This window comes from Watersipora subatra, chromosome 7 (assembly GCF_963576615.1).
Source record: "Watersipora subatra chromosome 7, tzWatSuba1.1, whole genome shotgun sequence".
NCBI lineage: Eukaryota > Metazoa > Bryozoa > Gymnolaemata > Cheilostomatida > Watersiporidae > Watersipora > Watersipora subatra.
In genome coordinates, this window is record NC_088714.1 from 56823302 (window position 1) to 56849529 (window position 26228).

At 31.8% G+C, this 26228-nt stretch overlaps 1 protein-coding gene across 1 annotated transcript; it reads left to right on the top strand.

Annotated features, from left to right (window-relative positions):
* Positions 1-220: 220 nt before the first annotated feature.
* Positions 221-24260, top strand: LOC137400917 (A disintegrin and metalloproteinase with thrombospondin motifs like). The gene is made up of 13 exons (XM_068087257.1): positions 221-293; positions 9672-9877; positions 9980-10057; positions 10819-10978; positions 11304-11439; positions 12359-12443; positions 13718-13795; positions 14438-14574; positions 16131-16265; positions 18939-19112; positions 19636-19771; positions 21264-21374; positions 24204-24260. The coding sequence occupies exons 1-13, from the start codon at positions 221-223 to the stop codon at positions 24258-24260; spliced, it is 1566 nt and encodes a 521-aa protein (XP_067943358.1).
* The last annotated feature ends 1968 nt before the right edge of the window (positions 24261-26228 follow it).

Genomic DNA, 26228 nt, shown 5'->3' on the forward strand with positions numbered 1-26228 from the left:
TTTGCTCGAAGTGCAGAGAGAGTATCCAGGCACGGCTTTCCAGATTAATGAGTTGGCGAGTGTGAGGCGATTGATTGCAAGTGTGAGGCAATTGGTTGCGACTGCGAGGCGATTGATTGCAAGGCGAGTGCGAGGCATTTGATTGCGAGGCGAGTGCAAGGCGATTGAGTGCAAAGCGATTTATTGTGAGGGGATTAATTGCGAGGCAATTTATTGCGAGATGACTGATTGCGAGGCGAGTGCAAGGCGATTGATTGCGAGGCGAGTGCAAGAGCGCGATTGTCAACTGCTCGGTGGGTAAAGACTGGTCAGCCAAGGCGGGGGCTCGGTAGCAGAAGTTCGCGATCGTCAACTGCAAATATAGACGGGTATGAACGGATGCATGAATCTAGACACATAAATCTAGAATATTTACTAGATTTTACACGCATCTAGGTGTAAAACACATCACAGATTTCCATTGTTCTCAACATTATTGACATGGATATGTATATGTATGCGTATTCAGGACAACAACTTCAGTAGACAATTTACATAATACATCAGGGCAACAATTTCAGTTGACTGCATATTTGGAGTTGTTATACAGTATGAAAAACAACTCTCGATAAACCTTATGCTGCACGTGAATCTTTTCCTTTAGGCGAGTAATGCAGCTAGTATATATATATATATATATATATATATATATATATATATATATATATATTTATATACTAGTATTTATAAATAAATATATATATATAAATATATATATATATTTATATATTATATATCCCATCAATCAGAGTTGGCAGAGCAAAGAGAAGACTCATTTAAAGCAGCTGTCTGTTGAGCAAACATAATCTACACACATTTATTTGTCTATATATATTTCTTAAAATGTGTTGTCTGTCTTATGTCACCTGTCTGCATTCTGGCTGTAGATCTTGAAATCTTGATCTTGAAAATCCACATTTTGATGGATTTAAACTCACGACAAATGCATCGAAAAGTTTCTAATCCAAATGCTCTATCACTGAGCTAGAATGCCATAGTGATCAAGAAGGTCTTTATATAACGGATACACCATGCGCGTGCTAATTATTTTAGCCTTGTGTTCACGAGTTATGACGCTTCTGTTCAAAAATCTTTTGGGCCCTAAATATATGCGACGCGATGCTTATTTGTTTTTTTCATTAGAGCTATATTATTCGACCCTACGATATCAACAATGATTTATCTCAAACTTAAAATTTGGCTATTGTTGTACTGATTATATACACTAAAACTTTGGCTCTTGGACGTTTTGGTTCTCAACCAACTTGGCCATCAACCAAGGATGTTGAAATTTGTTTGTCTTAGATGTCAAACATAAATTTGCGAGTAAGCGCATTGAAATTGGAGCAGCTCCGAAAACAGCATAAAACATCCGTTAGCAAACTGAGAAGAACTTTAACGTTCATAAATTATTTACAAAAAGGAAAGAACCATCTGGGATAATGTCTCCTCTACCGAAGAAATTTGCTAAGGAGATAACCGCTTCAGTTGAGTTACTCTAAATTGCTTTGGAGAAAGATTCTACATCAAAGACTTAAAGTAAACATGCCATTGCTGTTTATATTTTCTTTTTTCTACGAATTTGATGTAACTGATCTGTTGCATTTTTTGCTGTTTTATTATCAATTTCTGCAGTCTTAGTATTGTATTTTAACCTCTAATGTTTTTGTTGATTTAAGAGCCAAACATACGAAACGCTTACTTTTTTTATCATCATAAATATAAAACCTTTTATTAAAATTAAACACGATTTATATCTACCCGTTTTTATTTAATAGTATGCAGTATACAGTACAGTTTATGATGTATGATATTGAAAAAACACTTGAAGTGATTTTCTTGCCTTGGAATGGATTAAAACTTACATAAATTTATTCTAATGGGAAAAATTGTTTCAGATTTCAAGCAACTCGGCTTTTGTACAACCTTCTGGAGTGGATTTTGTTCAAGAACCAAGGTTCCGCTGTACATTAATGAAGGATAAGTGTTCCTAAAAGTTATGAAATTTTAAATTTACATTGGTTTTAAAACCTGTACAGTTGTTTTATTTATTTTCAATTTAGATGTTCAGCACAAAACCTTTTCCTCATGATATGAAGTTTGAAAGTTACAACTGTTTGAAAAAGTTTGAAAACCTTTAGTTCTTTCTATTTCCTCTCTTTTCTTTCAACTAAACAAAACACTTCTCTCATAAAATGTAGTTTGAAAGTTAGAATGGCAAGCGCTTTTATATGTTAAATACGAATCAATTTTCTGTCCGAAAACCTTTTTAGTACCCGGGCAATGCCGGATAGCATAGTTAGTATAAATATTATACATGTATATATATATATATATATATCTTATCTATTTAATGTTATTATAGATGATTATCATATATATGATTATATATTATGTTCTTATATATAGTTATATATAATATAAATAGTATATTATATAAATAATAATTATGTTTTTATTACATAACAAATTTTATAATAATATATATTATACATATAATGCTTGTATCTTATTATAATTATTATATATACACATACATATATATACATATAAATATATATGTATATATAGTGTAGAGTATGTAAGCTCAACAGACAACTGCATTAGTTGAGACTTTGCTTTGCTCTGCCAACCCTGATTGGTGGGCTCCTAATATATCATAGCATTGTCATGCTCCTCTTCTTTGTTCGGAAAGCCGACATGATGGCAGGTTGGTTTTTCTAGAGACCTGCTCGGTAGTAGGTCAGTTTTCATCTACTTTGGCTCAGTGATCGGTCCGGCTGTCCTTACCGCCCTACAGTCGGCCAGATGCTTGTCCCATGTCCGCTATTCTTTTTTTCCTGTCAATCTGTGCAGAGGTAGTGCCGAGGTAGCAAAGCCCAAGATGTACTGACAGTAGTATCTTACTACTGCTAGTACATATAGTACTACTAGTAGCCCCTGAAGCTCTGCAACTATCTGAACTCCTTCGGGGTCACTAATTCCATGGTTGCCTTAGTTTCCTCACAGTTAATAGTCACCCTTTCTTTACTTACCACATGGCCTAGGTAGCGCACTGGTCACTGGAAATGATTAAACTTGACTGGCTTGAGTTATAGCTTGGTTTCTTTCAGTAACTGGAACACCTCTAACTAGTGTTTGCAGTGCTGAAATCTGGTGCAATGACTATTACATGTAAGTCGTCCAGGTAGAGTAGTAGCTTTTGCCAATAAGGGCCAAGCAGCATCTGCTGATTAGCCTCTTGAAAATTCTGGTGCAGAAGGGACTCTCAATTACAGAATTTTCTACTTTCACAAACCAGAGCGGATTGCAAATTCAGGCTTCTCATATGCATCGGTATTGAGGCCACTTGCCAATAGTCACAGGAAAGGTCTACCAGTTTAAAAAAACTTGCCGCTGGAGAGAGCATCGAGGCTATCGTCCATCCGATGATGGTTGTAGGCATCCTGCTCTGTGATCGCTTTTAGCCAAAGGTAGTCCAAACAGCATTAGCACTCACTATTGTTCTTTTAGACCAAACCATCGGAGAACTCCTGGCACTTCTAGCAGGCTCAATGAGTCAACTGCAGAAGAGCATTTGCATTTCGCCTCGGCCTCCTTCGATTCGATCCAGTAGGAAAGTTGATGTATAGATTGAGTTCTTTCTTTTAGTGGATTGCAGTGCTCTACCTCAGAGGTTTGACTGTTATGTTCTTCTATAGTATTAAGACAGAGATACATAAATAAATAAGCACGGTGCACACATGCTCAACCGACAACTGCATGCAATGGACCTTACCCATACTCTTCCAAACTCGGCTTGGTATTTTTATAGCGCGGCATTGGCAGGCTTCGCCCTTTTGCCGTGAAGGCCAACTAGTGGCAAGTTGGCCCCTTTAGGAGCTGGTTTGCTAGCAAGTCGGTCTTTTATCTGCTAACACAAGAGCGGATTGGTTTTTATTTGCCAAATTGGTAGTAAATTGGTCTTCATGTCTGCCAGCTCGGTGGTCCGCCTGGCTGTCCTTTCTAACATACAGTTGATTGGCTGTACTTTTTAAGCAGGTTGCAGGCTGGCCGGTCTGTCTCTGTCTCAGTCCAGCAGAACTTATTCGAATCTAGCAGAGTCTAACATATTTCTCTAGCAGCTCGGAAAGGCTGAGTCTGTTGGCCCCGTTGTAATTCTTTACTATGCCCCGGGGCACCACTATTATTTGCCACAAATCATTCTACAGAACTCAAATTAATATTTTAATGCTAGATAGAGTGAAAACATAAAATTCATAAGCATACATTAGGTGCAAAGAGTCATTTATTTTTCCTGTTAGCGCCGTAAAATGTTTTCTTCACTTAAAATGTTGAAGGACTGTTAATGTTTACAATTAAACTAACCACAGTTAAGTTTTATTAGCTAAGTTATTGCAGCACAACACGTTTACTAGTCAGAAGTAGATCAGCTACTTGGTACAGTCTACTTGGTAGACTTTTTGAACCAAAGTCATACACTAAAACTCAACTACCGAAACAGACAGTTAAGCACTATATCAAAGTAGCTAAGCTTTCACAAAAAATGAATGCAGATTGCCAACAACAGGGAACACCAGATCAGTAAAGTAATGGAATAGACAACAACTTGTTGTGCCAATATTATTGAGAATACTGGTTTGTCGACCAAAATAATGTTACAAAATAGTCTACTTCTCAGTCAGAAAGCAAGTGTTATATAAAATATTAAATTTTAAGTTTTGTGCTTGTTTACAAATAAAAGGTTACCAAAACTAACAGAAAAAGTGTTGGGAGTTTGTTTACTGCAGATTTATCATGAAAACTAAAAGTATCTATCATATAGGCTCAGTGAATACCTTAAAAGTAGCTGGTTATTAGTCAGGTTGAACAGCACATGCACTACAAAGCCATCATGAAACTTTGGTGCATGTCTTTGTCATGCATCAAAGAATCTGTCCGAGTTATATAACTGATGTCCATTCGACCGTTCTGGTGACATTACAAGGTTCCATGGTCATGAAAGCGTCAGACAAGTTTTAGCTTGCTGCTTCAGTGAGTCAGCTTGACCAGAGTCATAGGAAAGGCCTACAAGGTTATGCAACCAATTATCCACATTATTTTAGAAGAGGTGTTTTTTTAATCATGAAGCAAGATGAACTAAAAGCCTATGCGTGGGATTTAAGCTTTTTTAATGCAACTGTTTTAGTTGGAAATAGTTGTAGAACAATTTTTTTTGTCAATTTGTTTAGTACCAGTTTTCGAGTCGTTTAATCTAATCAATTTGTGTTGTTTTGTTTTAAAACATCCACAACAAAATGTGATGTTATTTATAAAAGGTCTAAAGCAAGCAGTTTCATGTGTCGCTTTAGTGACTTACAATGCAGTTTTTGTGGTAGTAGAACATGACATTGTGCCTATGATATCTAATCATTTTTGACCTTGACATGTAAAACTTTGTTATTATTTTAGGCTGTTTTTTATGTCTTATTTATACAAGCTAATAATCCAACATTTAAATCGTAAAATTTACTTTCATATTTATTACAATATACTTTACAGCAGCAGTTATGCACAAAAAAGTTAGCATTATGCTTGGAAGTTTCATGTTTGTGAAATATTTTTGTAAATAAAACTGTGAAACTAAAAAAAGTTGTCAAATACATGTAAATGGCTTCTTTCACAGTTAATGAATTACCATTTTAGAAATTATTACGTTAATGCCTTGTATATCTGTCTAAACTAGAAGTTAGAAAGTTACCAAAAACAGTTTGCATTAAAAATTTAGTTGCAGCTTGCGTTCCAGCCACATCTGATTGGAACTATAGTAAAGAATTCATAACTTGTTAGCCAGCAACTGCAGTACTAGTAAAAACTTGGGTAAAATAATTTGCAGTAGAAAAATGACTTTATTGTCAGTCCACAAAATTAAAGAAATTTCTACTCCGGCTAGTAAAAGCTCAAAAAACACATGCTCTAGATTTAAAAAAATATTAGTTATTTGAGAAATTTGCCTTGTCACTACATTAGCAATGGTATTGAGTATGTAGCACCAAAAGTGACACTACAATGATGATAAAGACTAAGGAACACAGTTTTTGTTAGTTTCCTAAAAGAGTCAGTAGTTCTAACAAGTATAACATTCAACCATGACATGTTGTTTGTCCAAAATAGTGGTACAGATTAACACCCTATGTTTACCTCATACAGGGATCTGTTAAAAGAGAATAAAATATAAGAAGGATAGATTGGGTCGTTTATTAAAACTCTCAAAGATCCGTAATACTAAAAAAGATCTAGTCTTGTGCCTTGAAAATGTTTAACCAGGAAAAGTTTTAAGAACAGTTAGATACACCAAAGTTTTTTCTGTTTACTAACCTGTACTATAAACTGATTTGTCTTCTTTAATTATTCAATAACTTCTTATGCAATATTTTATCAGTTTTCTCAATATACACGTATTACTAACTGGTTAGGAGTATATCAGCTCAGAAAAACATTTGGCATGACCTACAGTTCGTACTTATAAGACTTTGTGAACCAAAATCTTACATTCAAAATTCCGTCACCAACACGAACAGTTAAGCATTATATCAAAGTATCTATGCTTTCACAAAACATGAAGACAAAATGCTACCGCAAAGTACACTAGCTCAGTAAAGTAATGAAATAGAAAGTTATTTTTGTATGAATATTATTGAAAATGTGGATTTTATTGGGCAAAATAGTGTTACCAAGTAATCTGCTTCTCTGTCAGAAAGGAGATATAACATATTAACTTTCAAATATTTTGCTTTTTCTTGTATAAAAAATTGCACAAGCTAGCAAAATATTTTTGAAGTTTTCACTGTAGTTTGATTGCATATTTCTTAACATGTGTATTGTGCAGGCTCAAAGTATGCCCACATATTAGCTTGCTAAAGGGTAAATTTGAAACTATTCTTCGCACACCAAGAAATCTGTTTGAGTTATATAACTGACAGGCTTTCAAACCTGTTGCTAAGTTTCAAGTTATCATGTTCATGACAGTGTCAGATGCGTTTTGGCTAATTGCTTTGATGAGCCTGCATGACTCAGTAAATAATATTGGAAACATAACAAATCATTTAACTTATTATACATTCCATTTTAACGCTGGTCTTTTTATCATGAAGCCACAACATTTATTCCTAGAAGCATGACAGGTTCATAGATTGTCCAACTATTTTGGCTATAATTTGGTTGAAAGCATCTATAACTGCAACACAGTTGTTATTATAGTAAACAAACTATTATTAGTATATTATTTTTTTTATATTATATATATTATAGTAAAATGGTCCATTAAGAATATTATAAGAATCAGCTTGGTAAAATACAGGTGTAGTTTGTGTGACTGTAAAATGGTTAACATATATCCTCTGCACAGATATGATATGCACCAATATGTTAATAAGTAGGCCTAAGTAAACTCTTTCTATTTAGCACTGTAGCATGCAAATACATGTAGATGTTAGCATCATAAAAATGGTTTTACGGTGTATTTAAATGCACACAATCTCAGTTAATATATTTGTATAATTCAGTATATATTATTTATATGTCATTTAAGTTTTAATATAAATAGGTTAAAACATTTTGTGGCAAAAAGTTACAACTCTTACATGTAAGTTTAGTTGTTCACTTGATTTTACTGAAGCAATTTTACTACTTACAAGAAATACTTTTCCATACCCTATTGTGAGTAGAGATATAGTTTTTATCTCTTGGTAAAATTTATGAATTACATGTAGAAAATTTAAGGGTAACTTTGTGAAAACACTATATGATGATTTTAATGGGTAACTATTTGATATTTCTTTAGGTCTTAGGCATGTTTTTGTTCAAGCTTAAATTCTATCCATGTATTTAAAGTTTGGTTTCTTTTCATTGCAAAATAAGTTGTAAAATATTTTATTCTGCAAATAAATTAGCTAGGATTGATATCTGTATAGTTAGAGTGACATGTGACATAACAGCTGCGTGAGTTAATTATCTGTGTAAAAAACTAGTGAACGAAAAGCATCTTCTTTTGAAAGAGTTATCTACTACAAACTATTGCTATTAGATTTTAGTATGTTTACCGTAATCTTAATTTTTTAGAATGCGCATTAATTTACTTAGTTGAAAGCACATCCACTAAGTTTATTCTACTAAACTCGTACATTAACTGTAGTAAAGTCCTTCCTATAAGTGAATAAAAAAATATTTTCAAAAATAAAAGCAAGGACTACTAGTATTTATATAGTATATCCATTGGCATTCAAGCAGATATAATTAACTATTTAATTCATTGTACAGAAATATTCGCACAGTAATATTTTTGAAAATAATTTTTAAATTTGTGGTACCTAAATTTTAAACTGTTAAGACTGGTTTAAAAGCTACAAAAAGTTTTTTTAAGTTGCACAATTTTTAAATTGTTGCAAAGCAATTTTGTGTCAGCCTGTATATCTTGTCAGCTTTCAACTCATTTTGGTCATGCTGGCAGCTATTTTGCCATAGGCTGATAAGCCCAAAAAGAAGTTTTGCCAGCTAAAAATAAGCTGTGGAAACGCCTAGCAATTTCTTTAGATGTGTATTCGAGTGTGGATAGCTATAAAACATCGCATTTAGCCTTTTTCTAGTAGTCAACCAATATTGGCTAAGGGAACAGATGTTAGTAAGCACCAAATAAGTTACTTTGTAAAAAGCAAAAGTAATCATTTTACGCTGCAACAATTGGTAAGTTGAAAACAAGCGATTTGAAATTTATTTAAATCTCTATAACATATTTGAGATAATATGCTAGATAGAATATAAATATATAATATGGTATAATATACTAATAAGTTTTGCTCATTTATTTTACTTGGTAGTAAAACTATTCGTCAAAATGTAAGTTAAAATTGTAAGCGTTTTAAACACATGTAAAAGTTGAGTAAGTTAAGCTATGCGTAAAACCCATTATTATATATTATTGGATAATATTATATATTATCCAATAAACTTGATAAGCTTTTATGGAAACAATGAGACACTGCATATTCCTCAAATCCACTCAGCTAAAATCTTTCATCACTTTTAAATAAGTTTTATACAATTAGATACTTGTGTATTTTTTTAAAGTTTTGTTGTTAAAATTGAAACTTTTGTCCACTAATATAAAGGTAACCGATACTTTATTCTGATCAAAGTGAGGAAGATCCTTTTACTTAGTTAATGCTCATATGTAGTCATATGTATGCTTTAACTATTTGTAGCTACAACTAGAGACACTAGTTTAATCTGTGAAATCAATAACTGAACACAAACTTGGTGAACTTAAAGTAAAACTTAACTACTCAATTATATATGCAGGCTAAATAGTAGAGCATAGGTTTTCTGACTTTGCAACAGTTATTTTCAAACCTTATTTTTCTTTGTTTGTAGTTGCCATTTAGGAGCCAAAAAACTACCACAATGTGTGCTCTAATGCTTGTTTGGAGTTTACTAATAATTCAAGCAGCTCGTTCAGGTACTTATGACATATAGCAATCATTTCAACTGGTTTGGTATAACTGTATAGTGTGAAAATGTAAAAGATTTTGGGAGATGTTTTTTTCTAGCAATACAAATATAAATAACTTAGCTCTAGGCACTTTTTGATATTTTAGAGGAGCTGCTAAAACACTCAAAACTGCCGGCCTACTCTTCAGAAAGTCCCAGTTCTTTTAAACTCAGTCTGAGTGTAGACTCTGATGATGCTGAAGAGAGGAAAGAGTTTACTTTAACTAAAAGCAATTCAATGGCTTCTAAACTACCAGTTTTTCAGCAGCTGGATGATGGGAGTCAGAGGCTCATTCACTTCTCTACCTTAAAAGTATCTACATACCTTGACCGATTTATACATACTAGTAAACTCATATAAGTTTACTGTTAGAGCAAAATGTTATGATCTAATGTTATGGTTTAATTTTTTCAGCATACTACATTCTACCAAGATGTTGAAAACGGAGCATCCATCTCCCTTACAAGCTTTGATGGTGAAGATTATTCAATGGTAAATATAAAAACCTCTGAATTTTATCTATAACTTATAAACAGCTATTTTACTGTTTCGGTAACTTTTTCTAAAGTTTGGATTGTAGTTCTGTGTGTCTCGTAACTCAAAAATTAAAAGAAAAAAAGTTTTAAAAAAATTTGTTGGACAAATAAAAATGGGCTCTTAGCATGGTAGTACAAGAAAATGTTTGAAATGTTATGAAAACATATTTTTTAAAAGAGTGGTTAGTAGTTACACATTCCTGCATAATTGATTTTATTAAATCGTATTTACCAAATGATGAACAAAAGTTTTTCGGTTTTTCTACAGGCAAGAAGATTACTTATGCAGTATATATGTATAATGCAATAAAGCTCTATAGTATTTGCCGGCAATATGTAGCGGACAGATATATTAAAATTCTAGCCTCAAAATATGCAAAACCGCTTTTTTATACCAAAACTCGATGGTAAGTAGAACAGTAAATGCATTTACTAATGTTAAAGAATTTAATAATCTGTGTTGCTAGCTACGGTTTAATGGCTCATGAAAACTTCAGTGAAGATGATTGGTGAAGACGTTGACGATAAACAAGGATAAAAATAGTAGTTATAGTTTTACAAGTAAAATCTCTAAAGTTTTTTTGGAAGATGCAAAACTTGCATGTATTGTGTCACTCATGCTACATAATCACGTAGGTATCACCCTTGTGGGTTTGTGATTGGTACTTTATAAGTTGCTGGAATCAGCTCTAAACACCAAATCGTGTTCTGTTACAGCGAGGAAGTTTTCTTGGAAAAGACACCATCTATGATGTTGAACCATACCACTCTAACATCCACAAACGAAGTTTAGGTGCTAATCAGGGTGATCATGTGGTGAAAAAGAGGGAAGCTAAAGAAGGGGAAGAAGGAAAAGAGAACGTAATGGATTACATAAGTAAGAGAAAAGATTTATAAGTCAATTGATTCACTTTGTATTGCTGGTTGAAGCTGCACAAAAACACTATATTTTTTGTCAATCGTCTATCATTTCAGTTTTACCAGAAGATGCTGAGCAGTTTAGACAGTTTGAAGCATCAAAAGAGCAAATGTAGGTAATGAGTACATAAGTATGTAAGGTACATAAGTACATAAGTATGTAAGGTACATAGGTAGGTGATGAAACAATGTGTAAACCAGTTTGTAAAAAACTGGGTTGTGCTATGTAATCTTTAAATCTGTAGGAAAATATTATTGCCTGAGTCGATTGTTATTCATTTTAGTTTCACCAGAAGACGCTGAGCAGTTTAGACAGTTTGAAGCATCAGAAGAGCAAATGAGTGGGCATACATCTGAGCGAGTTGGAGTCCATTACACAATAGAAATGTATCTTGCGATAGACTACTATGCCTACGCTAAGTATGTAGATCTTTAATTTCTATACTCACTAATCTAGTTTATGAATCAGCTACTAGTAATTCTCAAAACAATCTAATCAGATATTTAAATTCTGTCACAAGATCATATTATATAAACCAAGCTTCATTATGTAATTTTATTGTTATACATTTTAGAGACATTTTTATATTGTTGTCAGGTGCATTCAGGCTAAAACAAATTAATTACTAAACAGATTTGAACTTTTAAAAATGTGTTAAATTTAGAAAGAGGAAGTGAGATGAATGAAGCCAAAGAGAGTGAGTAAAAGGAAAGTGAAAATTTGGAAAGTGATGATTTGAGTGGAGGCACTAAGGCTGTATTGTGAAAATATAGAAACTTTGGCAAATATGAAAAATAAAGGAAGGCGTGATAAAAATAGTTGAGTAGATAAAAAGTTTGAGCGGTAAAAGGAATAAAATGTTTTGAATAGCGGAAGAAGAAATCAGATAATTGCTGAAAAGAACTATCAAAGACTTAATAAGAAAAGTACAAGTGAAAGAGAAGATGTGGAAAATTTCAATGGTGGATAGGCGATTCTAAAGTTTTAATATGATAAATATAAAAAACAGAGCACAAAGTGGTTGATAATTAGTTGCAGTAACAAAGAAATGCAAAGAAGAAAACTATGAAAAGCATTAGAGCATTGAAAGAATTCAGCACTAAAGAATTGAGCTAAAAACCTCTGGTTAAAAAGGTTTTTGCATTTGTTTCCAAGTTTCCACAATGAGTGTTTTAAATTTACACAAACGCCTGTTGTTATGTTATACAAACACCTGCCAAAAGAAGAATGACTGCTGCTTTATTATTAATGTGCATAGTTTAGTTAGACTTGCAAAGAAGTTCATTGATACTCTAGCTTAAAAAAAAGCATAGGACATGTATTAATAATTTTTTTTAGTCTGCAGCAATCAAAAGACGCTATTTCATATCCAGGCTCTTACGTTGAGTTTGCCGTATATGTACTAGGACATCAAATGAATGAGGTATGATATCTTAAAATCAGTTACTCATAACTATGGATTACATAATGTAACATATGTTTCTGTGCCTTGTTTGAAATGGGACAATATTGGTCTTTTAAAATGTGCAATTAATAACCACCCTATAGTTTGAGTGGTTCTGGCAAGGTACCTATATTACTTTGTAAAACTTTTTGATTATTTGCAAAGTGAGCCGGTGTTTGTTTGGAAGCTAATAAATATGTTTTCGTAAGCTGAGAAATATTATTTTGTTTTAAAAATACATGGTATTCAATTATGAGTATACCATGTTTTACAGCTCGTTCTTTCATGAGAGGTTTTCTCAGACTAAGTTTCAAGTAGCCAATCAAAAACTCTGTAGACTGTTTATGTGGTCTAGCCAAGTAGTTTTAAATTATTCAAACAAGACTTTTAAAAAATTTTCTTCGATTTTAATTTTCAAATTCATTTTTATATACAAATATCAGTGTTTATATATCATCTGTGATTTGGTCTGTCTAGCTATAGCTATTAGTATCTAACATTGAAGAACCCGTATCGCAGGAGATTAGATTGCAAAACCTCCTATTCATCATGCAATAAACTAACCTATTGAACTATGTGAGGTGCAATTGATTCATTGGGCAATATGAGTGGTTATCTAGGCTAAAGCTTGCATAGCACTCTAAGATACTTGCCCTCATGGCTCGTATTAGTAACTTTAGCACTACTAGCTTACTCAAATGAGCCAATGGAAATGTGTCAGGCTAATGGCAAGTAGCGGGTAACTGCATTACCTGCCACTGTTTATAAGTTGTTTTTAATACCCCTGCAATGCCGTACATCTAACTATTGTTTATATCAATGAAATTTAACCTTTTTAGTTTTTTTGTTAAAAAAAACTTGAAAGATCAGGAAAACAAACACTTTTAATTGAGTCATTAATATTGCGGGCCAAATAGATTCAGCTAAAAATAAAATGCGTAAAACACTAAATTTTGCCTCAACTTCCCTTTTCATGTTTTTGTAATTAAAACTATCCATGTTTTACATCTAGCTAGTATTATATGTACCTTGCTATTAAAGAAGTACTGCAAAGTTTTTGACCCTCACATTTGTGACAAATCAAGTATCAATTTCGAATAAATATGTTTTTGATAGCACAGAAACCAATTATGCTAAACTCTGCTAGGATATAATGGTGTGATTTTAGCAAATTATCAATATTACCACTAAACATTAAAGCAATTAAAATCCTAAATCAGCATTTATAAAGTTGTAATGGTCTGTTTTTGCAGGTTGACCTAAGGTATAGAAACATTCAAACTGCTGATTGGACGATGAGCACCCTGTTAATTGGTGTCAATGTTGCTATGGTTAGTTGAAGCTATTACTACTTTGAAACTTTCAACATTTTAATTAATTTCAAAGATGCAATATGTCAATGATTTTAACAATAGCGGAATAAGAGCACCTCAAGCAAAACATGTCAGAAAAAAATATTGGTAATTTATGCTAACATTTTGATATTCCTTAATCTGGTGCAGAAACACTTAACCTCTTATTGCCTAAAATATTTTGTTTTTTTTATAAAGATTTAGGACCTGTGGTGGCTTGTTGGCTTGCTCACTTATTGGAAAATTCTTTCCAAACTCAGTAGGCAACTTAAGTAGTTATTCTCATCATGAATCTTTAACTTCTCAAGTTACGGAGCACAGTTGTTAGCCATCATAACAGTGGCACTTAGAATATAGAAAACAGTTTTCAAGAAGATAATTCTGTGGGCTTTATATAACTATACACTAGTATAATATTTATTTGATATTTGAGGCTAACAGAGTAAAATTTAGTTATTTGAGTTTATTATTCGTTTTGAAATACAAAATTCACTGTGTTTGTATTATATGTTTTTATCACATGATTAACTAAAAATAACTCAAAAAAAGTTAATTATGATACTTCTGTATTTAGTGGAACCTGATAGGTGTGACCTCATCACTCTGAAAAATATTTTACAGATTGAATCAGATTCTATTTGGACTGCTCCAATTCAAAGAGGAAGATCTGTCATAGCACCGCATGCTCTGAATCGCTTTGACACTTGGATTGAAAACAATAGTCAAATACGAAGTGATATATTCTTGCTTGTTACTGGGTATGCCACTGAATTTGTTCAACTATAATAAAATCATGTTATTGCAGCAAGTTTACCAGTGCAAGTGCCAAATAATTTAATTTGCATGCCACAGTTTTAGAGAGATATTAAACTGAGAAATTTGTGTATGATGAAATTCTAAACAAATTATGTGATAAATGATTTAAAACTATAAGTCTGCGGATTCAGCATGTTGAAGTACTATGTGACTGCAGTCAGAGCACTAACTTTGTGACACTTTTTATGCGCACTCCTTTCCTCTGGCGCTGTTTTATCAATTGATGCAAACTATGGCTTTAAAAAACGATGGATTTTAAAAACTTGAAAGTTCAGTTTGCATATTGTTAATTTAAAATCAAACGATGCTGAAATTTGACAGTACACAAATCTGTGATGAATCAGATCCTAAAATCACACAAGGTAAAAAGCTAAACAGTTTAAATTTATGATTTTTTTTCAATATTACTTTTCTAAATAAATCAACACCTCAAGTTGAATTTTAAATTTTAAAGTTGAATTTTAAAGGATAGTTGAATTTTATGAATTCATGAATGTGACTTATGAATTTTGTTATTGTTTACGATTGAGTAATAAGTACAAATATAAATAAAAAAAAGTTCCACATTTCATGTGTATTTTAACTAGTGGTCCATTTACAAATTCAAAAATGTATTCTTGCATAACAAATCAATTTTTAAAAGTAGCACATTCTCATGAATTTTATAACGTTTTCTATACAATCTTTGCAAAGTTGAACATTTTTCGATTTGAAAAGCAATGATTATTTCATCAGAGCAAGTCGTGAGCTATTTGCTACAACAACTTCAAAATATAAAAGAGTATGTAGCTTTCATAAACTAGTTTTTTTGAATAAGACAAGTTTTAGTATCAGCATGATTTTAAAAACAATCAACTATTCCAGACTGAAATATTAAATGTTTATTGTTACTCTTAAAAACTTTTGGCTCTTGCAAATAATATATTTGATTTATAATTTCTTACAGGAATCAGTGAATAGACATATAGTTCTGATATGTATATTTTACTAGCAATCGTTTTATTTTAAGTTGTAATATTTGTCAAAATTTACCATGCCGAAATCATAAATAATGGAAAAAGGCAACAGCTAACCAATCAAATACAACTTTCTAATATTTAGCATTTAAAATACCTTTCGCTGCTAAGAAAGCAAATATTAAATAAAAAACATAAAAGTAGCCACACGTAGCAGTAATGTTTTCAAAATAGCTGTTAGATGTTGTATGCAATTTGTTTATATCAATCACGTAGGGTGAAACTTGTTGAAAACCTGTAGGTTTCATATAAAGTGTGTGTATATATATATATATGTGTATACAAACCACAAAAAATTTTGAAACCTTCCCTTGACATGAAATTAAAGGTTACAAAATCTTGCTTTTATTTATCCTTGTTTTTATCTGCTATCTAAGAAATTACGCAAGATCAAAATCTTGTCACTAACTTTAGAAGATTAATAATCCATGCGTACTCCACTCTTTTATACCACTGATCTAAAATAAACTTTTTATTTTTAGCCTTGATCTTCTGGGTCCTAGGGGTAGCGGTGCAGTTGGACTGGCAAATTTTGGTACTGCCTGCAGATGTGACAGATCATCAATTATTGAATACCGACCAAGCTCAAATGTCTATGCTCATGAGATAGGGCATAAGTAAGTGTTGAAACACTCTTACAAAATCAACTTATTTAGATACCTGTATAGTTCAACACCTGTTTTCTATATACCTGGTGTCCTATGATCTACAGCCCAATGTAAAACTGTCATACAAATATAACAGAAAAAGAGCTGTTCTTCATTGTTAGAATACAATGTTAAACTACTAAACAGCTTTAAAAAAATTGTTGTCTAAAACAAACTTTCAATAGATAAATCTGAGCTCAATTAGGAGAGTCGCATGTTTAAAATTTAGCTGGCTAACTCAACGCTTATTAATTAGTCACTCTGTTGAGGACTCCAGACCACAAATTTACTCTTAATGTTTTACATACTTGCATTAATTACAATTATATGTACATGTATATCGCATACTGTGTTTGTCTTTATTATGTGCCTTATTATTATTATTATTGCTTCTTTATTATTATTATTATCGCTAATACTTGGTTAGCTTGGCTGTAACTAAACCAACTAGTTTAGTGAACTAAACAGTTAGTGACTCTATTAATCGTTATGCTTGTACGGTTTTCAATCCGGCTTTATTATACATTCTGGGAGAAATACATGCATATATAAGGGAGTGCTTTTGATAAGAAGTCAGAGTTGTCGCAGATCCACAACTAATGGAATTTCCAGACTGGTGGAAAAACCACACTCATTTCTTTTACATTTATGAAACATTTAATACAATCTAGATCATGCCTGGGTAAAAGCTGGCAAATCCTTTACAACTTATTAATCTGCAGATAGTTGAATAATTCATTTCATGATTATCTATTTTATTTTATGATTAGCTGTCGGGAATAACGTTGACAGCATAAGATGTAATCTTTTAAGCAATAAGCTGTTTAGAAAAGTTTTTACAAAGTAGATTAACATAACAGTGTAATAAAAAACTTAACTAAGATTTTTTTATGTAAACCTTTTGCAAAATTAAAGAGCACAAAAATGTTTTAAATATAATAGTAAACAGAAACTGTCTGCATTTAGTTTTTCTTAAAAGAAATTTGTAACATTTTTCATCATGCTTTTATAACCAAACAGTAATTGTATTGGAAAGTTATATCACCGGCAGAGGAACTCAAGTGTCTAATTATACAGGTTGTATTGGCTTTGTTTTTGCACCCAAAATCATTATTTCAGGTTTTCACAACATGAAAAAATACTTTGAGTTTTTCTACTGTGATAATGAGGTATCTTTGTTTGCCTAGCAAAGTCGGTTCTTATCATATTTTGATTATCTTTTTTGGAAACAACTTTAGAGTTGTAGCTACTATATTAGTAGTATAACAAATAGAAAAATTAGGTAATTTATATATTTGATAAATAGGCATAGCATATTCTTTTACAAAAATGTTCAATGGAACAAAAACGAAATTGAAACTAAAAAAATCTAGAATAGAGATTTTTTCTTAGTTTAATCAAAACTCCAGAAGAAGCTGAGATAACTAAATATTAATAGGAACTGACTAATTATTTGGTTTAGGTCAACAGTAGATTGATTTTAACACATAATCCAGTGTTTTAAGAAATTAGGCTGTTTCGCTTCATAGTTTTCCTTTGCTTGTTCTCTTTGTACTTTTGTATTATGTACAGTATATGTTATGCTAATTTTATTTTTCTCAATATAAGTGAAAAGTAGTTGTGCGCTCAACTCATTTCAAAACAGCTTTAAACATTTTTTCTGATGAACAACGTACAAGTATTTCATATTGTGAAACTTTGGGTGTAAAAATATTTATTTTTATAGTGCACGATTACTTTCCACAATCTTAATTAGCGAAGAATGTATAAGTTTAAATGAAGCTAAAGAATAACGCAAAAATTGAGCTATAAACATAATTATCAATACCTGCGGCTGATAAAATTTACACACCAAAATGAATATATAAAAGTACACACTGCAAAGAGATTTTCTAAGTTAATCAAAATAATCCCTAAATGTCAAATTTACTGTTAACAACAAATTTGTTCTTCATTTTAAATTCATTTCAAACCTTTTTTAAAACATGAGAAACCATTTCAAAACAAAGAGTCCATATCTTATAAGTTAGTATTGGCTACGTGTAAATATTTTAGGCTTTTTAAAAAGTGCGTATTGTAGACAAAAAAACACAAACTAAGTAGACAAAGTGATGAGTTATGTGAAACCTTACATGGCAGACTCTAAAATAATTTTAATATTTGTTTTAAAAATACAGCTAGTTACACTGAAAAATTGAAAGTCTTTGCTGTATTACCATTATAAAGTATTTGCTATATTTTGACACAGAACTTTAGCTTATTAGCAAAAAGAAACAGGAACCTTACAACAAAATTTTCAGTCCTGTGAAAATGTTTTGTTAAAAAACTCGAAACTGAGGGCTGCGAGTATTTTTTTAAACAAAATTTTTAGTGATTCAAAAACTGTCGATGGAAAGCTCTAACTCGCTTATCATTTAGCAAAAGTGGCTGCATAATTTATTAGTAGTTGGATTTTGGTTTACATGTTTAAGAAAGAACACTTTCAATGCTGGCAGCAGTGCAGTTAAAAAGCTAAAGCTAAAAAAAAACAAAGAACAAACTAGGACATGCATTACAAAAGCTTGATGAAGAAAGTGCTTCAGCCGCTGCAAAAGCCGATAAATTTCACTTTCACAACACAAATAGCTTTGCTTGTCATTACAGCTTGGGAGCGCGACATGATGGGACCCATCCAGAGACAGCATCCTGTCCAAAGGAGGAACAAAATGTGATGACTCCCTCGGGAAGCCCTACAACTGCATTTACAAGAGGACACAATTGGTTTTTTTCGCAGTGTTCTATTGATGCATTCGACAGCTATATTAACATTTTAGATACGTATGTTATTGTTTTGTGAACCTACTCTATATTAATTACGTTATTTATCCACGGTATTCTGCAGTGGTGTCTAAATAACAAATTTTTTAACATTATTTAAATTACTTGTGTAGCCAGTTAACTATGCTGACCAGGATGTCTGATGGTAGTATCAGTCTTATAAGATTGTAATATATGAATCTAAGTTTTTCCTGTAATTTTTGCAATTGTAATATTTTTGTTTGTTTCTATTTCAAGCGTGCTGTTATTTATAAAATAACACAAAAGTTTATGGGTCTAAAAAGAATAATGATAGTCTAATATCAATGTTAAAATTTCTGACTTTGATGACTTTCACAAATATGTTTGTTTGAAAGCATGATAACTACTTTTCTAAATTCAGTATGTTTGTAGACACATGCTAGCTACTGAGTACTATTATTATAGTATTTGAATTCAGCAGGTTCTTTTTAAATGTCAAAAGTATTTTACTGCATGTAGTTAATTGCTTGTTTGCATTTCTTTACAAAAATATATGTTTCAGTTTAGGACAGAATTGCTTGAAAGACCCAGGGATGGTTGATCCTCGATGGCCAGGATTTGATCCAACACCCATTGGTCGAACTCTGACCTTGAGTGAGCAATGTGTTCTATTTTATGGGCCAGGATATGCCTTCCTTGTAGGTATCATTTATTTAAAAGCGTTCACGCTAAACATATGTTGCTCAATTGTAGATCATTTTGTAAACTCCCTGCACAAAAAAGCCAAAGTTTAAAATTACTTGAATGTCTTCAATTTTTTTTTAAATGCTTTGAAAAATTTTACTTGAAATTTCTAAAGTAATTTTTACCAAAACTTATCAGCATGACTTTTTCACAAGTAAAGTTACTTTCTGAGACCTTCTTTGTTAGTTGAATTTTAAAAACTAGCATTTGTAAATTTGCAACAGCGGTTATTGTTTTCAGGATCCTATTTGTTAAATTAATCTGACTTGGTATATATTTTAATTTCATTTAAGCAAAAATTCAGAAGGCTTCATTAATTAAAGAAATTCAGCGAGCATGCATACTTGTCTTTTAACTATTCAACTAAACCATGATCAGCATCATTTCACCTGGCACATTATATTTATCAAAATCACTAACATACATGTTTCTATATACAAGGAGATTTTTCTATAGAACAAGCTTGTTTAAAACAGTTATTATTAGCTGAAGTATTTCAAGGTCGATTGAAATCAAATGGACCTATCATAATATGAAATGTGGCACCAATTACAAAACCATGCCTAAGGAAAGACACCAATGATTATTTTATTACTTCCAACAAAATAATCTCACTTTTTATTAAAGCACTGAGTTGCGGTAAGTTTGACTTAAATAAATTGTCTGACTCATATTATTGAAAAATCTAGCTTCGCTTTTAAATTTGTGCAAGGAGTATAGCTTTGTCTTCTAAACAGTCAATGCTTATTAAATAGATATAACAACTCCAGTTATAATTAATCTGAATAGCAATAAATTCCTGCCATAAAATTTAATGTAAAATAATCAAGGCTTTAAACTTGGTATATTATGATAATAAATCTATTGCATTTTTATCAGTGTGTAAGCTTATATATTGGTCTGTCAGCTTACATATGTGAGCCTATTGATCAACTATTTGTCAAATTTAGGCTTAGCCTGTATCATCTCTAGTTAAAAGTGCCATTTTCCCTAAAGACCCCTTAACAAGTTGATTAAAATATTTAACAAAAACCTGGGCTTTTTAACTTGCAAACCATTAAAATGTACAGTTACCTACACTATTTAAAAACAGGATAATGAAAAGGTATGTACATTAATTTATCAAGCACCTTAAAAATTTTTGATCAACACTTAACATCTAAAAGACTTAAAAGTGTCTGTCAGACTATTAAAGATTTAATTTTAATTGTGTGTCTTGTTTCACTTTTTCTTTTTTGATAGGAATGGTAAAATGCTGCATTGTGGGAAAAACCGAAAATAATAGAATCAATAAGTTGTATAATAAATTATTTTTATCAAATTCAACACTGTTGAAAAAAACACAAAAATAAAATTGTTATTATTCACATAACCATGTATATAACTAGGCTGTTAATAACCAAGCTGTCAATATTTACTATAAACATATGTGAATATGTACTGTAGGATTCTGTTGGAGAACAGATATGTCAAAGTTTAGTTTGTCGCAGTGCACAAACAGGTGCTATACAAGACAGAAGCAGTGCTTTTGCTTACACAACCTGTGGTGTTGATAAGGTATGAGGCATTGTACATCTTCATATTTCACAAAGTTTAACATTTCCAATTGTTTCGTTACTGTCTTAATGCTGATATGGTAAGCACTTATAAGTATCGCGTGGTACTTTTGTATTCTGTACTCTTGAACTTTGTACTCTTGTACTCCTTTATCTTACTAAATTAGCTTTGTAGCACTGCTGAACGAATGGTAAGTCTTTGTCTTGCAGGGATCACTGTAAAATCTTAGGCAATTTTAACTAAACCACTCATTAAAGTGGCAAAAAATCGCTTGTTTATTTTACATCTGCTGAGCCATGCTAATGACTGCTTGATACAAATGCTGGATAGCAGGATTAAATAAAGACATATTTTGAATGTTGAAATCAATGTCAAATGATCGAAAACTCGTAATACAGCTGCAAATTAATGAAATAGTTGCACTTTCTGGGTAAAATTAGCCAAGACATCTTTGACAACTTTTCAATAACTGCTTAACAGATTATTTATTTTTGATGGAATGTAAATTATCAAGAAAGGTTTTTATGTAGGCAATACTCTTGGCCTAATTACTAGCAATTTCAACCATGTCTTAGCAAGTTGTGAGTTTCTACTCCAATCCATAAATACCAAACTTAGTAGATGACTCTCACAGCCAGGAAACAGACTCATTAGTTATTTATCACTAGTGGAGAGGTCAAAATATTTAGAATGATAATTTTATAACTAAACACAGTTTAGCAGTATCAATAGTGCACTAAATTTTTTGAAAGATTCTCAATATTGCTTGCAACACTAGTTGTTCTTCAAAAATGGGCAAATCAAATAATAAATTACCTTTTCCCTAAAAGTTACTTATACCAACTCGCTTTCAGTCCTTAATTCTGTTTGTAAAAAATAAAATTTTGTTCACCGCTGCTTCAGTAGCATAATTGACTATTCATAAATAGCACACTGAGTTGTTTCTCAGATTTATAAATAAACTAGACTTGGTAGTTTCAGCGTCTTAGGCTATGGTTTATTTTGATTTACTAAAATGAATGAAGCTTGTTCCTTTACATTCACCTGTTATAATAAATTACACTTTAAACTGACCCTTGATAAGCCATGCTGTACATTCTTTACAACAAATCAGATATAAGTAATGAAATAAAACATTTACTTCTAAAAAAATCCCAATGCCTCAAAAAGCTTATTCATTTTTTTAAACTAAAAAAATGCTGAAAGATGCATTTTTGAAGTTCCATTGATTAATAAAAGAGCTCCATGTTTTAGTTTAAAAAGATATTCAAATAGCTTTTAAGGAGTCAAATAATTATAAATGATTTGATGATCATAACAGAGAAGAAGAGTTTAACTTACCTTTTGGGATTTTTACAGTGGTGTTTGTTTGAACAATGTGTTGATATACCAGAGCCAACTACTACTCTTCTACAAGGTAACATCTACAATGTTTGACTTTCTCTTTTGACTCTCTAACTTCTACTTCCCATTATAACCTGTAGATATTTTGCTTCTGCCTGCGCAAGTAGGCATTTACTAAAATGGTGTTTGATTAGATTTTTAAAGCAGAAAGAAAGTTTCATTTATAAACTCAAAAATTCTTGGTGTTTATATCTATATGATAATTAGAATATGTTAAAAAATTGAGTTAAAGCGCATACATACAGCTTTTTGCTAATTCCATGTCAAAAGAAGGCAGTGGTAATAATATTTCTTTCTGACAATTTTGTTATAAACTAGTTTAAATGTTCCTTTGTTCTTCAGGGGGCCCATTAAACTCTGTGCAGGGTAGTATAAAAGGGTTACCATACCAGAAAACTTGGAGATTTCAAGACAGCTTTACAGAAAGTGTTGACACAATAATGTCATACTATTTTACATTATTTCAGGTTTGATGTGTTCTCTCTAAAGTGTAATAACTTGAATATTTATTTTCTGGATCCGCAGTGAGCGTCAAATTACTGTGCATTACTTTACACTATATTTGGTTATAATTACCTTTTTTATTAAAGGCTGGTCATTTTCAATCCTTGAAAGTGTTTTATAAATTTGACCATGCAAGTGAATCCTGTTGTGAGTATCATCGTTTATCAAACCACAAACTTTAAAGTAAATTGTGTAGCATACAAAATTGATTTCGGGCAAAAAGTATTTAGCTTTAAAAGTATTATATTGTCTGAAGCAGTAGGACTCATTGCTATAAGTCAACTCATGTTGATTTAAACTTTTATAAAAGTTCCAATAATAATCAAAGATTATCTTTAATTAAAAACACAATTTTTTAAAAAGTGACAATGCAATTACATAAAAAGAATTAGTCCTCTGTTAGGCAATGAGGGGATAGTAAAAATAAACAAAAAAAATTTTATTACTCATCATATTGTTGTACTAATACCCCCAGTTTTTGATTTAAATATTTTCAACCACTATAGCATATATTATTGATTATTAAATTTTTATATTCTGTTTTTTAAAAAAACAATTTGGCTTATTCTAATGTAAAAAAAAATTTGATTTCCCATATTGAGTGATTGTCATAATAACCAGCTGCCAATTTACATCAACAAATGAAAAATAACGAGCAAGTCGCAACTTATGTAGGGCATCATCAGGCTAGTTTGTAATTTTGAGAAAATAAAAAGTTAACTGATCAATTAAAAATGCAACTAAAACTAGAATGTTAAATGAAACAATACTGGCCTAATAATTATTTAGGAATCGGATGTGGAAAGGCACATCATTATTAGTAGAAAAATTATTTTGGCGACAATATATACAATTCTCACTGTGCAAATAAATATGAATATTAGTCTGACTTTAGTATTAAATGTAAACTTTTATTGATAGATTGTGATGGACCCGACCCGAGGAGAACTCGTCAATGTGGTGAAGGCCCTCGTATAAGGTGTACTCAAGTGACCAAGGAACAGTGTGAGAGTTGTCCTATCATCAAAGAAACCTGTTGCAACATCTGTAATGCTTATCTTTGATGTGAAGACATTCAAGAAAAGTGTGATGGAATTTGTGAAATGCGCCTAAATTGTATTTCTTTGGCATTAAAAGGTTTTAGTATCACAAACCTTTTTTAAAAGTTTTAGTAGGCAATCAGGAGGGAATAAAACTTGTTTATGCACAACTCACAAGTTTTGCTACTTTACCTACTAAATCCATAGCACCAATCTAAAATTATGAAGGGATAGTTTAAAATCCCCAGTAATAGCAACTGCTATCTTTCTTAATAAACGCCACTATTTCATTGTGTGTGTGTGCGTGTGCGCGTGCGTGTGCATGTGTGAGTGCGTGCATGTGTGTGTGAGTGTGTGTGCGTGTAGGCTCATGAGCATTTATGTGCATGAGTGCATGCGTGCAAGTGTGTACCTATGTGTGCATTTCAATGAGTGTGTACTTGTGTGCATGCGTGTGTATCCATGTTGGCATGTGTGAGCATATGTGTGTAATAATAAGTCTATACATGTGTGTACCGATTAGACTAAAAGAATATTTTGCACATTCAAAGTTTTTTGCTAACTTTGTCTTAACTTTTCATGTATATGCTTTGTACAAACTGCCAAAATGTTAGAAAACTTAGTTTCAGAAGTTTGTTTGACTCATGAAAACATTTTTGTTAAACAGCCATGATCTAATGCGTCGAAATGAAAGAAAATCCTAACATTGTTGGGTTTACTAGTAGCAACTAGCAAGTACTACTATAATAGATATCGGTAAAATCAATGTGGGCACAAGCAATAATAACTGCAGTCGCTAGTAATGATAAATTTAGTCACTAGTGATGACTTGTGTAGTCACTAGTATTAGCCATTGTGGTAACTAATAATAAGAATTGTGTCTACTAGTAATAACAGCTGTAGTCATTAGTAATATTTACTGTAATCACTCGTAAGAACAGCTGTATTCATTATTAATAAACATTGTGGTCACTAGTAATAACAACAGGAGCCGCTAGTAATAACAAATCAAGTCTTTAGTGGTAACGACTGTAACCACTATTACTAACCAAAGTACTCAATAGTAACAAAATTTGTAATTGTTAGTAATAATACATTTAGCCAATAGTAATAAAGACTGCAATCAATAGTAACAACAACTGTAGTCACTAGTGATGGCAACTGTAATTACTAGTAAAACAACTGTAGTCATCAGTGATAACCACTGTAGTCACTAGTAATAACCACTTTAGTCACTAGTTATAACAACTGTGGTCACTAGTAACAAAAATTGTAGTCACTAGTAATAACAACTGAAGTCACTAGTACTAACAACTGTTGTCATCAGTAAATACTACTGTAGTCACTAGTAATAGCAGTTGCAGTCACTAAAAATAACAATTGTAGTCACTAATAATAACAACTGTAGATATCAGTAATAACAACTGTAGTCACTGGTAACAACACCTGCGGTTATTAGTAATAACCACTGTAGTCCCTAGTAAGTTCCAGCTCATGACTTTAGCAAACTGGTTGAATAAGCTATGTTGTATTCATGCTTAATTTTAAGCTTTTGAAAAGTGTTAGTAAATTTCATGCAGCCTTTCCTAAAGTACACCAGAGATGACCTTACTTATTTCTTCTTTCTAAAATAGACTGTAATACCAGAAGGTTAGTTGTCAACCAGTAGATGGTTATATCAGTAATTCAAATTGATAAAGCGTATAGCCTACAGAAGATAACTTCTCCCTTAGCCTATGATATTACTACAGTTGTACTCACTCAATAGGATACGTAACATTTAGTTGAATAATAGTTTCAAAAACAACTGAATTAACAAACAACAATCTGGCAGTATATTCTAAAAAAATGTTACACCACATGTAAATTGTGTTCCAATGCGGACTCATCCTCAGATTCTCCAAAC

Excerpts from the sequence above, each read along its gene's own strand:
- LOC137400917 (XM_068087257.1), top strand. The coding sequence starts at position 221 with ATGACTGATTGCGAGGCGAGTGCAAGGCGATTGATTGCGAGGCGAGTG. Across the intron at positions 10,058-10,818 it reads ATGGTGAAGATTATTCAATG|CGAGGAAGTTTTCTTGGAAA; the intron begins GTAAATATAAAA and ends GTTCTGTTACAG. Across the intron at positions 11,440-12,358 it reads GACTACTATGCCTACGCTAA|TCTGCAGCAATCAAAAGACG; the intron begins GTATGTAGATCT and ends AATTTTTTTTAG.